Raw genomic sequence first — 12,435 nt, 5'->3', positions numbered from 1 at the left:
TTGTGAAGCACATCATTTAGCCTACGACCCAAGGCATCGAAGCGACACTCACGTGGCACAAGTCTTATCATGGTAGGATGTGACAACTTTTTGGTCTTGATAGACGTGATTATGCCAGTGTGAAGCAATAGACTACATTACCCTTACATGTGAGAGTATTCATCTTGTGGTTAGGATTCTAAACATACTCTCAAACCCTAGGGCTAACTTGATAGGGCTATTAAAGCAAATTAGCAGGTGTAACATCCTACTTGGGTTGGTCATTTTTTGGTGCTCCTTTTGGTGTGCTCTTAAGGACCCTCTCTAGTCTTGATAGGTGGGTAGAGGGAGAAAGCGGGATATAAGGGTATCCAATTGGAACTCCCTTTAAATAAGGGACTATGCATGGTTTTACCTCTTTTATGTGAGTCTATTGCCTCCTTGTTTGCCTAGCCTATCACTACTATTCTTCTTCCTTCCTTTACCCTGGTTTGACTTTGCCCTCCTTGTGATCTACCATGGCAAACGCCTCAATCCTCAAGCATCTCCCCAAGACTCGGGTGCTTAAAGAGAAGATCCTTGCCAAGGTTAGGGCAATCCTTGGCTAGGTTTTGCCACTAAGCTCAAGCGATGTCTGTCACACAGTACACCTTGCCTAACTTTTGTTGGAAGACGATGGTGAGTACCTAAGTTTTTATATGAACACCTTGTCATCGGAGTTCACTTCCCTCTCTTTTGTTTCACCCATGCGATCCTTGAGTTCTATGGCCTCATGCTTGGCTATCTTATACCTATAGCCATCTTTTCCCTTTCCACCTATGCTTATATCTATGAAGCCTTTGTCAGGGTGATTCCTTTTGCCCCTTTGTTCTGCCATTTCTTTGCTACTTGGACCAGTTCTAGCGCCAGCTCATTTGTGAAAGTTTACTTCCAATCGTGTTCTAGGCCCTAATGCGACTTCCACTATATTGCCATAGATTTCTATAAAAATGGAAACATTGGCGGGAACACAATAGGCTCCAAGCCACACTAGTTAGGGTCCTAAGGTGGTTAAGGATGAAAACTGTCAGAAACAATTCGTAAAAGTCAAAACCATTTCCGTTTTCATATTTTTTATCGGAAACAAAATCGAAAACGGTAACTCTAGAAACAAACAACATTTTTATTTCGGAAACATTGGAAACAAAAGTTCGGTATGAAAAATGCACCAGTAATGGTCGGAATCTAAAATACGATCGGTAAACATACCAATAAGAAAAGGCTCGTACGTTGCTACGGTTCCTTGTTGTATTTGATATAGAGTACAAAAACACAAAAACATATGGGTTTTGTTGGCTAAGTGGGTGTGAATATAGGTTTGGAGACTATGGTTCAAATCCCCATTTGTGCATAAATTTAATTTAACATTCAATAAAAAATGTTCGTACGTTGCTACAGTTCCTATTTGTAATTTCTATACAGTATAAACACAGAGACATATATGTTCTATTGGCTAAGTGGCTGTGAATATTGGTTTGGAGACTATGGTTAAAATCCCCATATGTTCATAAATTTAATTTAACATTTTACCATTAAATATGGGGAAGGGAAGGGGTGACACGAGACGACCATTGTAACTGGTGCTTTCATATTAGAAAGAAAGATTGAAAAAAATCAATATACCGAAGAAGCAAATCAGGCTATTTTCTTATTTTGAATCAATTGAAGGGATTTGTCGAGCCCGGATGACTCCATGTAGATTGTGCGCTATTGGGCATTCGGGCTGAACAAATATTGCTGGGCTCTTGTCACACGGGCTACACAGCCAGCAAATTGATGATGAGCGTCGGTTAAAGAGGCGTCTGAGTGTTGGATGTTGTGACTTAGTACCACACCGCTAGTTGAAGCGACGTGAGCATTGGATGGGTGCTATAAAAGGATGAGAGAGTCAAGCTACCAGGTAGAACAACTGTGGGCCTATTGTGCACTTATGCATTGTTTTGGTCTATGTGCACTTGTGTTTTGTTTTGATCAATGAGCCTTTTTATCTATTTGGGAGAGACATATGGAACTTTGGGATATGCCTTGTTTAGGTTGGTCTTGTCAATGCATATATGAAGATTTCCTTGAGTCTTTAGTATGATGAAGTAGTTGGCTAGCCACTTTGGGTACTGGACATATCAGATAGAGTCACTTTGAAGAAGTTAGTTGATCTCTTTGTAGATGAAAGCGTATCGCTTTGTGGATTGCCTCTATAGATTCTGGTTCATCGGTCGCGTGTTAGGCCATATGGTAAAGTGATGGTTGATCACTTCCCTAGGGACCTTGGACATGTTAGATGGTACCTAGGGAAATGCATCAATGTGCTCGGAAAGGAAGGTGATGAGCACGAGTTTCTATTGCTTCCCTAGATTTCTGCCTACGCACGTAGTCTAGGTGGTTGTGTTCTAGATCTATTGACCTTGGTGGGGACCATCTCGAGCTTTGAGGTGCAAGGTTCCCTCCCAAGCCCTTTGGGGGCCCATGTGATGGAGTTATGGCATTAGGATAGGTTGGGTGCCCTAGGGTCACACTTAAGATTTCTAGGCCCCCCGTAGGGCACCTTGGTCCTAGCCACGACCAAGATTATGTTTAAAGTTTTTCTACTGATACCAACACCTTTACCTAGTCCCTCAAAATCTAAATGACTTCCTTAGGGCTAGCTATAGATTGGCTCTACATATGGGGTATGAAATTTTAGGAGACCCAAAAGTGATTAGGAGCTTGATGGTTCTAGCATTGTGGACTACACCAAAGGATATGTCAATGAATGGACTAGCTACTATGGGGGATTTTCATTGCCTTGAACACATAGAGGGAAGGGACTAGCTACCTTGACGTATTTTATAGAGGAGAGTCTTTATGCTACCCCACTGTTCTATCTCTTTGCATCAATTTCCTTCATACCTTTTACCATGGGCATTACACTCATGATGTTTTGTCCTATCGATGCACACTACTCTTACATACTCATAATGTTGTATGTCTTTGCTCTATGGTATATTGTATTGTACTCGTGCATAGTGTTATTGGTCCTAAGCTCAATTAGGTGGTAGAGCATGTGTATTTATGCATCTAATGTGCCTCAATCGTGGCCATCCCTTGGTACTTTACTAGCATACCTTCTAAGTTGAACATTTTGGTGCCTTTGCCATTCTCTGTCATTGACACATTACCTACGTATGATAGAATAGCTAGTGTTATTTCACATGTTGCTTTGTTCACCTCAGCATACAATATGCACATTGTTATGGCCGGCAGGTTGTCATACACCTGGTTTAGAGTCCTCAAGTGTTGCATAGGCTAGGTCATGCAATCACATGCTATGTAACATCTCCCTCTATGCATTTAGCCTTGTACCTCATATGTTGTGATAATAATTCCTCAAGATTTCGATTGGGTGGGACCCACCCCTTTTTGTATGACTCCCAGCGGCCCTTGGTATGTGGACAACCCTTTGTAGACCCTAGGGTACCGTTTGGTTCACATATTTGTAACGTAATCGGTAAGTGATAACGTTAAATCATGTTTGTTTTAGTCCACCTGTAATTAGATACCATACTAAAAATTGATACCGGACTATTCAAACTTGTTACCGTCAGTAATCGAGTGTAAACCATTACCATTACCCTTTACGTTACATTTCGTAAACCAAACAACACCTAGGTTCCTATAACCTTGGGCATCTGGGCCCCTAGGGGCTTGTTCATTTGGGTTGCTAGGGATTTATTTATTAGATGCCTCAAGGTGTAAGCCCCCTAGGGTTTTTCTCATTTAGTATTCCGCGCACAAGTGGCTATGAGGGTTTTATTTAGTTAGTTCCCTATGGTATGAGGACCCTTGGGGATTTACTTAGCTAGTACCCTAGGGCACTATGGATCAAAGCTTTACTTAGTACAATGGGGCACGAGGGGCCTAGGGGCCTCACTCAATTAGCACCATAGGGATTTACTTAGTTAGTACCACATGGCATGAGGGGCTCTAGAGTCCTTACTCAATAAGCCCCCATGGTGAGCGGGGCCCTATGGGCCTTACTCAATCAGTATCGTACCTTGGGGTGCAAGGTGCACTATGGGCCTTACAGTTAGGTGCCCTAGGGCACAAGTTGTACCAAGGGCTGTATGTGTTAGATCTATTAGTGTGCAAGGGGCTTTAGGGATTTACTTGACTATGCCCACGGGGTTGGAGGGGCCTTGGGGATTCTTCTTAATTGATGCCATAGGGTGTAAGTGGCCCTTGGGGGCTACGTTTTACATGATCCATTGTGCGAAGAGACTTGTGGGTCCTACTCGAAAACACCCTAGGGCATGCGCGACCCCGAGTGTCTCTCTAGTGGGAGTTCCGAGGCATATGGGACTTTGAGGTCGAGCTTTGTAATTTTCTTATGTTGTGTAGGTATTCAATGCATGATAGGATCCTTGTACTTGTCATTGCAGTAATAGGGATATACCTTTCCCTAGGTGCTGACAATCCCACTAATGCTTTTTCCCTCGCTTAATATGAAAGGTTTAACTCACAGATGATGGGATGGACTCTTGAAGTCTTATATGTTTGTCTAACCCACATTTAACAACAAGGCGAGTTTAACCCTTAATAATATTTGATCACATGCACATTAGCCACTATTGGCCAAATTCCATACTACGCTATATGTCACACTAAAAATGGTAACAACATCTGCATAATGGCAAAGCATTTGCCTAGAGTGTCGTTGTGATATAGGTTGCAATAGCCCATACTTTATACATTCACAAATAATCTATTAAGAAAAATCATGGAAATTATAAAAGCATGGAATAGAAGGGATACCCTTGCCAATGTTGGATAATCTCTCCTAGTTGTTATTTTTCAAGACAATGCGAATATAAGAGGTTGATAAAAAAATTGGAGACTAGGTTGCATTAAACCACACAAAAACACAAATGTCTCAACACTTCCAATAAGAAAGATTTATGGAGCTTCTAGAGGTACAAAACATGTTTTTAGAACATTATTAATACATAAATAAATTATTCTAGCTTCATCTACGTGAAGGTATGTTTTGAAATCACCAATTCAGATATACTGCTAGTTGGAAGGTCCCATTGATAGTGGCACTTGTAGTGGAACTATAAATTAGGACCAATGGTTGGAAATGATAGTAACTCTATGCATCTCCAACTCCACCTAGCAACCTAGTGTTGTGCAATACTCCCTCCATTCCAATTTATAATTCGTTTGAATTTTTACCCTTAGTTTGACCGACTCGTCTTATTCAAAAAAATCATAATTATTGTTAATTTTTGATGTGATATTGTTTAGCATATAATATACTCCATCTATTCTTTTTTATTTGTCGCAATTTAGTTCAAAATGAACTAATAGGCAACAAATATTCGAGAACAAAGGTAGTACTTAAATGTGGCTTTGAATTTTTCATATTTTAGCAAAAAATTTAAATAGGACGAGCTGGTCAAACATGGCACAAAAAAGTCAAACGAATTATAACTTGGGACGGAGGGAGTACATCACTCATAGTTCTCCATAGCTAGTTGATTGATAGTTGCCTAGAGCATTTGAAATGGACTAATGCAACATCACTACTAGATCAATATCAATTGTTAATGATGCTTCAATAGTAGTTTATCCTAAACAATTAAGATCATTAATTCTTACTAAATAACATCACTACTAGTCAACTGAAGTTTAAATTCCATCTCGTCTATATGAAGTAGTTAAAGAAATAAATTTAAATATGGTGCCAACAATATTGATTTCAAGGAAGTTAATGGAACTAGACTTTGAAATTTCAAAAGAAATGAAGCACATGCATTCTAATTCACTCCCTAATAGTATTTATGCTATCATCGCTAGAGTATTTCTTATAACATATCAACATCTAATAGTTTTATTTTCAAGCTATTCCATTAATAATGGCTTATAAGTAATGATGCAGGTCCATCCTTCTAGTTATTATAAGATGAAGAGAAGGATAAGAGATATGTTGCTCAAGAAAGTAGAACCATCTTCTAAACTTCAGACTATTGATGCAATGCAACGACTTGGAATCTCTTACCACTTTGAGGATGAGATTAGTAACATCCTATACTCCATCTCCAATGAGAGTACCAAAGCTCAGTACACATATGACAACATTGCTTTCACAGCCTTAAAATTCCGGTTACTTAGAGAAAATGGTTTCCCAACAATCCTAGGTATTAGCAATCTCTTTTGTTAAAATAATGATTTTTTATGACATGTAGATGGACACATGTTCATATGTTGTCATATGTATTATATGGTATTGATATTCCACACATTATTCTTGAAATATATTAACTAAAACATTGAAGGTTTTTAGAATCTGATGTGTTTGAATCAATGTTTCATTTTCATTTGTCAATAATCAACAAAATTGCAATATTAAAATGATTTGTCACACAATAGAAAATATAATATTATTTATTGTTAGGCATAAGCATTACAATTCTACAATGCAAATACATAATTGAAAATCTATTTGGATAACAAAATCTAATGGCTACAATTTTAATGTTGCAGGACCATTAGGCTACCATAATTATGAAAAATTCATCACAAAGACACCAAGTCTGGAGGACGCAAACACACTTCTATTACTATACGAGGCCTCATATCTGGCATTTGGAGATGAGGAAAAATTGGATGTAGCAAGGACATTTTCAGCTAAAGCACTTAAGCAACTTATGCCATTCATGCTACCACACTTAAGGGAGGGTGTGGCACATTCTTTAGAACTTCCACTGCATTGGAGAGCTTCAAGACTAGAAACAAGATGGTTCATTGATTACTATGCTAGAGACAGAAACATGTGCCCCTTGCTACTCCAATTTGCTGAACTTGACTTCAACCAGGTTCAATATGAACATCAAAAAGATCTTGCAGTAGTGACACGGTATGCTTGAGGCATAGACTTTTCTTCCTACCACATACATTGTCTAATTTCCTACCTAAAATAAATTATTTTTCAACACTCTTAGGTGGTGGAAGAAAATTGGGCTTGGTGAAAAGTTGCCATTTGCAAGGGATCGTCTGATGGAGTGTTTCCATTATGCTAATGGAATTGTTTGGGATCCAAAGCTTGGAACATGTCGTCAAATGCTTGCTAAAGTTTCCAATCTAATTGTTTACTTGGATGATCTTTATGATGTATATGGAACCATAGAAGAACTTGTACTCTTCACAAATGCAATTGCAAGGTAAGAAGAATTTCAATAGAAGAAGCATATGATTAATGAACAACTTGGAAGCCTTGCATTGCCACAAAATCTATGAACATTTGCAAAGAAAAATACCTAAAAAGTTCTATAAATACCACTAGATTCTCGTCATGTACCATGTTTTATCTCATCCCATAGAATGTGACCCATTAATTTTGCATCCAAATGTTTTCAGGTGGGATGCGATACCAAATGAGACACTTCCAGAGTACATGAAAGCACTTTATTCTATTATATATGACACATCAAATGAAGTTGCTGAACACGCTTTGAAGAAACATGGTTGTAGTATGCATTATCTTCTACAAAAATCGGTGAACTACTGAAATCCCTATATTTGGTTTTGGTAATTAAGACAATTAGTGGACTAACCTTTACTCTAGTGTTGTGTATGAGATAGGTAAAGTCCACATCTGGTATTGATAAAGGATGGCAACCATAGTGTAGGGACCATGACACCTTAAAGGGGGTTGAATTGGGAAGCTTATATTTTACTTGTATCTATCGCCTCTAATTTCCACCTAATCAAAACCTATGCAAAAAAGTAATTCATCTAGATGTGAAACTATGGTTTTGCTAGATGTGTTACTATCTCTACTACAAAAGAGTTATGCAACCTAGGCTCCAATCCTATCATTAGCCTAGAAAGCTAAATAAGGAAAGTAAGCACATATCCTAAGTAAGAAATAAAGTATGGAAGCTTAATTGAGATAGAGATGCAAACTCCCAATAATGGCTCTGATATTTTTACTGAGATATCAAGAAGATCATGCTTTCCCTAGTTCTCATTGGAGCCCACCACAAGGATGCCTACATGAGGAACAAATTCCTTGCTAGGTAACTTTGTGGATAACCCATGATCCGTCACCACCTGCAAAGTGGGTCTCTAAAATATCTTTTCCTGGACTACTCCCTGTCATTTTCACTATCTAACTTCTAGCTAAAATTTCGTAGGACTCATTCCCTCTAGTATATGGTGGTGGCCACACCATAAACTTAGATAGTGTGATCTCATAAGACTACAAGCCCCTTTGATTACAACAATGGTGCACACAAGGAACAAGGGTAAGAGATTTAACAAACTCACTAAACATTTAGTCTAGACCAAGAGCAAGCACCTAAGTGGTGAACTAATTAGCCTAAGCACTTTGCAAAGCACCTACTCTAATCATTGGGTGATTCTTTAATCACTTAGGAGTCTAGATCTAATAGAGATGAGTCTCAAATCCATTGATCTGTTGCTCAGCTCATACACCTTTCAAATCCTTAGCCAAAGGGGTATATATGGCCCCAACTCTAAAACTAGTCATTGAAGGGTGCACAACCATTCTACAAAAGCACAAGACATGTATGGTGCACCCAACAAACATGTACGATGAATCCATGTCAGCTAGTCATTGGTATTCTAGCCATTGCTACTTGTTAAAGATTAGGTATCTGTTGTGATGTCTGATGCACCATTGGATACATGCAGTGTCTTATGGCCTTCTCCAATACATGTTGCAACCTTCTTAGAGTTCTCTACTTGGTGAGGGATTTGGTGCATCACCGGCCACATCCAATTCCTAGGATCCATGCACACCTGCATGTCTGATGTCCATGGTTGCAATTGCCCTTCTTCGCAATAGTACCAATGTTGTCCAATGGTATATCTAGTGGATTATCGGAGTATCCGGTGCTATCGAGTAGCACATGTTCCTCTTCATTTTTTAGTGTGTCTTTTCTAGTATTTTTTCAACTTATGTATTAGATCCTTGCATTTACTAGTCAGTCATCAACATGTCTTCTAATGCCTTGTTTGAGGTGTTCATCATTCGGATCACTCATTTGGCTATGTCCAAGTCCACTATGCATTACACTAGCAATGTCCATTAGTTTGAATGGTCTTGTTCTTCATAAAACACAAAAAAATATAATGGGATGAGGTCAATTTTCCTTACAAAAGAGATGATGGTGATGGCCAAAAGTGTTGATCAAGTGCTAACAAAGTGCATGGGCTCAATGCAAAGGTATAGCTGGGATTTTTTTAGTCAAGATGCATTAGAGTGTTTGATCGAGTTCATGATCGAAGGTCGCACTATTAAGAGGGGAGATCTATTAGCGAATTTGGTCGTCTTGTACAACTAGGTGTTGGATTTACATGCATGTTCATTTAGGCCTAGTGACACACATTAGAGAACAACCAAAAATATTTTGGAAAACACTAGGAAAATGTTAGCTATGATCTAAATGTTTGGAAAACATTAAAGAGTTGGAACTCGTGTTAGGAGATGAGAGTGCTCTTGGTACGTCTATTTTACATGCATTAGCTATGTTTAGTCGTGCACTAGACACATGGCTTGTTCTCACACACAATATAGTTTTCAGCCGAACACCTTGCAGTCTAGTGTTCACTAGATGGCTAACAGTATTATCCTAGCCATGTGCAAGAACCTCAAGTTGGTTCAACAAAGGTGTCCGGTGCCGTACCGGACAACATACTAGATAAGAGCTATTTTGGAAAACAAGCAACCTAAGAGCGCAGAACACTCACCAGACGTGTCTAGTGTGAGCGCTAGATGCCACATCAAAAAATGCCACAGCAAATTAGTCAATCACTTATAACAAGCACTAGATGTGTCTACTGTCATGTTTGTTATGAGCATGGAACATATGACACATGATAATGGGTAGGTTTGACCTATTGGAGTGGCACCTAACTTGTTCGGTGTGTGCATCAATGGTGCATAAAAAATATCTAGTGCCCTTGTAGCGGTTGATTCAAGAGATAACTGTTGGATTCTTTGAGTAAGCTTATAAATAGATTTAGTAGACTGCCATGGACACTCTCTTATACCCTATAACTATTATGCAAAGCCCTTCAGAGCTCATACACACCCTCCACTCACTTGCATCTTTGATTCATCAATTGAGTGAGATTAGATAGCCCTTAATGCACTTGAATCATCGTTCTTTTATCTAGTGGCACTAGTTGAGGCATATTAGTTGGTGGCTCTCTTGTTACTCTTGTGATTCTCATCACCTAGTCGGCTAGGAGCTTTGTGAGATTGTTGAGCGACTTTACTAACTGTCATCGGCTCCGATCAATTAATTCCGAGGGGATATTGAGTGCATCCCCATTGGAGATTTATGAAGAACATGTCTAGTGGAACCGTGGCCAGTTCTTGAAGCACACATGTCGTGGGCTTGGTATTTGAGGTGGCCAATTAGCACACAAACCATCAAGTTGTCACTCACCACAACAATGATGTAGGATATCGACAAGCAACTGAACCTCAGACATAAATATTGTTTCACCTCTATTGTTCCATTTGGTTTGTTCACTATCATACTTGTATATATTTTATTAGCTTTACTTGTTAGTGTGCTAGTTGTTTGAGTAGCTACCAGCGTAGTTGTAATTACCTTAGTTACTCTTTTTGAGTAGCTTTGCTAGTTGTAGGTATTTCTTATTAGTGTAGCATGTTTGTTTGAAACACGTAGACTTAGAGACCAAGCTACTAGAATAGATTAGGGGGCTTTCTTGTAGTGACATATAGCTAGTGCAAAATAAAAGGTAGTTAGGATCATGTTATATACTAACCACTATGCACTAACCAAATTATGTTTTTGTAGAAAGGTTTTATAGGCTATTCACCCTCTCTAGCCATCTAAATCCTAATAGCTACCCTCAAACTAAGAAGCCATCATTGGTGATTGACTAATATATTGTTCTATCATTTAACTTCTAAGTAATTCTCATTTAACAGTGGTATGACATATGCCTGGCATTTTTGGTGGAGGCGAAATGGCACCATGGAAACTATAGACCAAGCATTCAAAAGTATCTAGAGAATGGATGGGTATCATCTTCAGCACCATTGTTGTTGTTACATGCCTTCGCAATGCTTGATTCAGTTGTCAACATGAGTACGATATCCCCTTTGCAAACCAAACTGAGATTAGTTCAACATGTTTCCTTAATTTTGCGTCTCTGCAATGACTCTGCAACACACTTAGTAAGCACCTTAGTTTCCCCCCTCCTTGTTACTTAAACTTTTGAAAGTTGTTTTCTAATATATGATACATATGGAATAATAGGATGAGTTGGGAAGAGGAGATGCTCCATCTTTCATAGCTTTACACATGATCGAGAATGGTGGTAATGAGAATGATTCTCGTAAGGCCATGCAAGAGCATATCTTGAAGTCATGGAAAGTAATTAATGAGGAGGCATTTGATAGTTGCCAGTATTCTATGCCCTTTAATAAAGCTTGTATTGACTTGGCTCGCATTTCACATTGTGTTTATCAAGGTGGAGATGGTTTTGGTACACCAAATGGTCTAAAGAAGAAACAAATTAGAGATTTGTTCTTGGATCCCATTGATATATGTAATAAACAATAATATATAAAGATTTATTGAGAATACGAAGATAATAGTTTGTTAGTGAAATATTTCCATGTCATGCAAAATATTTTGTAGAAATATGCCATGAGCTAGGTACCACGACTAGTAATTAGAATGTTATGTGTGGGGGGGGGGGGTTTAGGGTATAACATTGAAGACACTTTATGTTTATCCTAGTATAGGCTCATCACTTACATCTAGCAGAGATTTCATGTTCAAGTGTCCAAGAGACGGGATTACATTGAGTAGGAGAGGGACATGTGATTGCTAGATTGAGGTAGCCATTGGATTAGTCAATTGATCCAAGCTGGCTTGCTCTATAGTTGTGTTCTTGTCTAGTTACATGTCCCCTATTGGGGACTGTTCTCAAATGCTATGAGTTAAGAACAAGGCAACACAAAATGTTAATGGTTAAAGTCCCTTCGTCCTTCGAAGCATTATTTCCCTTAGGATATAATGATCTTCAGACGAAGGTCATGAAGGACGTACCTTCATCATCGCAGTATATATTAATGAAAGAAGAAGCATATGAAACATGAGAAATGACATGAATAATCATATGACATCATTAATATATCTTTTCTATATCATCATGAATGAACATAAACAATATTGAATTACATTTGTACCTTTGGCTTGACAGAAGGCTAAAGTCCAAGCACGACGCATGAGTGAATACAAGTCAGCGTGAACAGTATGGGGGGTACTGTTCATCTATTTATAGGCACAAGGTGCAACCTATGTAAAATTACATTCATGCCCTTCATGTTTACTATTGACTTAAGGACAATTTATCGAGGACTAGATAGCC

The 12,435-nt window shown here is 38.7% G+C and overlaps 1 protein-coding gene across 1 annotated transcript in view; it reads left to right on the top strand.

The window, feature by feature from the left end:
* The window catches only part of LOC100501694 (uncharacterized), a 64,489-nt gene extending 52,849 nt beyond the window's left edge, over positions 1-11,640 (top strand). The window contains 6 exon segments of the mRNA NM_001196369.1: positions 5,933-6,191; positions 6,538-6,910; positions 6,996-7,214; positions 7,411-7,549; positions 10,985-11,233; positions 11,316-11,640. Coding sequence (NP_001183298.1) covers positions 5,933-6,191; positions 6,538-6,910; positions 6,996-7,214; positions 7,411-7,549; positions 10,985-11,233; positions 11,316-11,621 — 1,545 coding nt within the window. The 3' untranslated portion in view covers positions 11,622-11,640.
* The last annotated feature ends 795 nt before the right edge of the window (positions 11,641-12,435 follow it).

Source organism: Zea mays, chromosome 2 (assembly GCF_902167145.1).
Source record: "Zea mays cultivar B73 chromosome 2, Zm-B73-REFERENCE-NAM-5.0, whole genome shotgun sequence".
Lineage (NCBI taxonomy): Eukaryota > Viridiplantae > Streptophyta > Magnoliopsida > Poales > Poaceae > Zea > Zea mays.
Note: the sequence above shows the minus strand (reverse complement) of the source record. Positions and strands in the feature narration are given on the sequence as shown.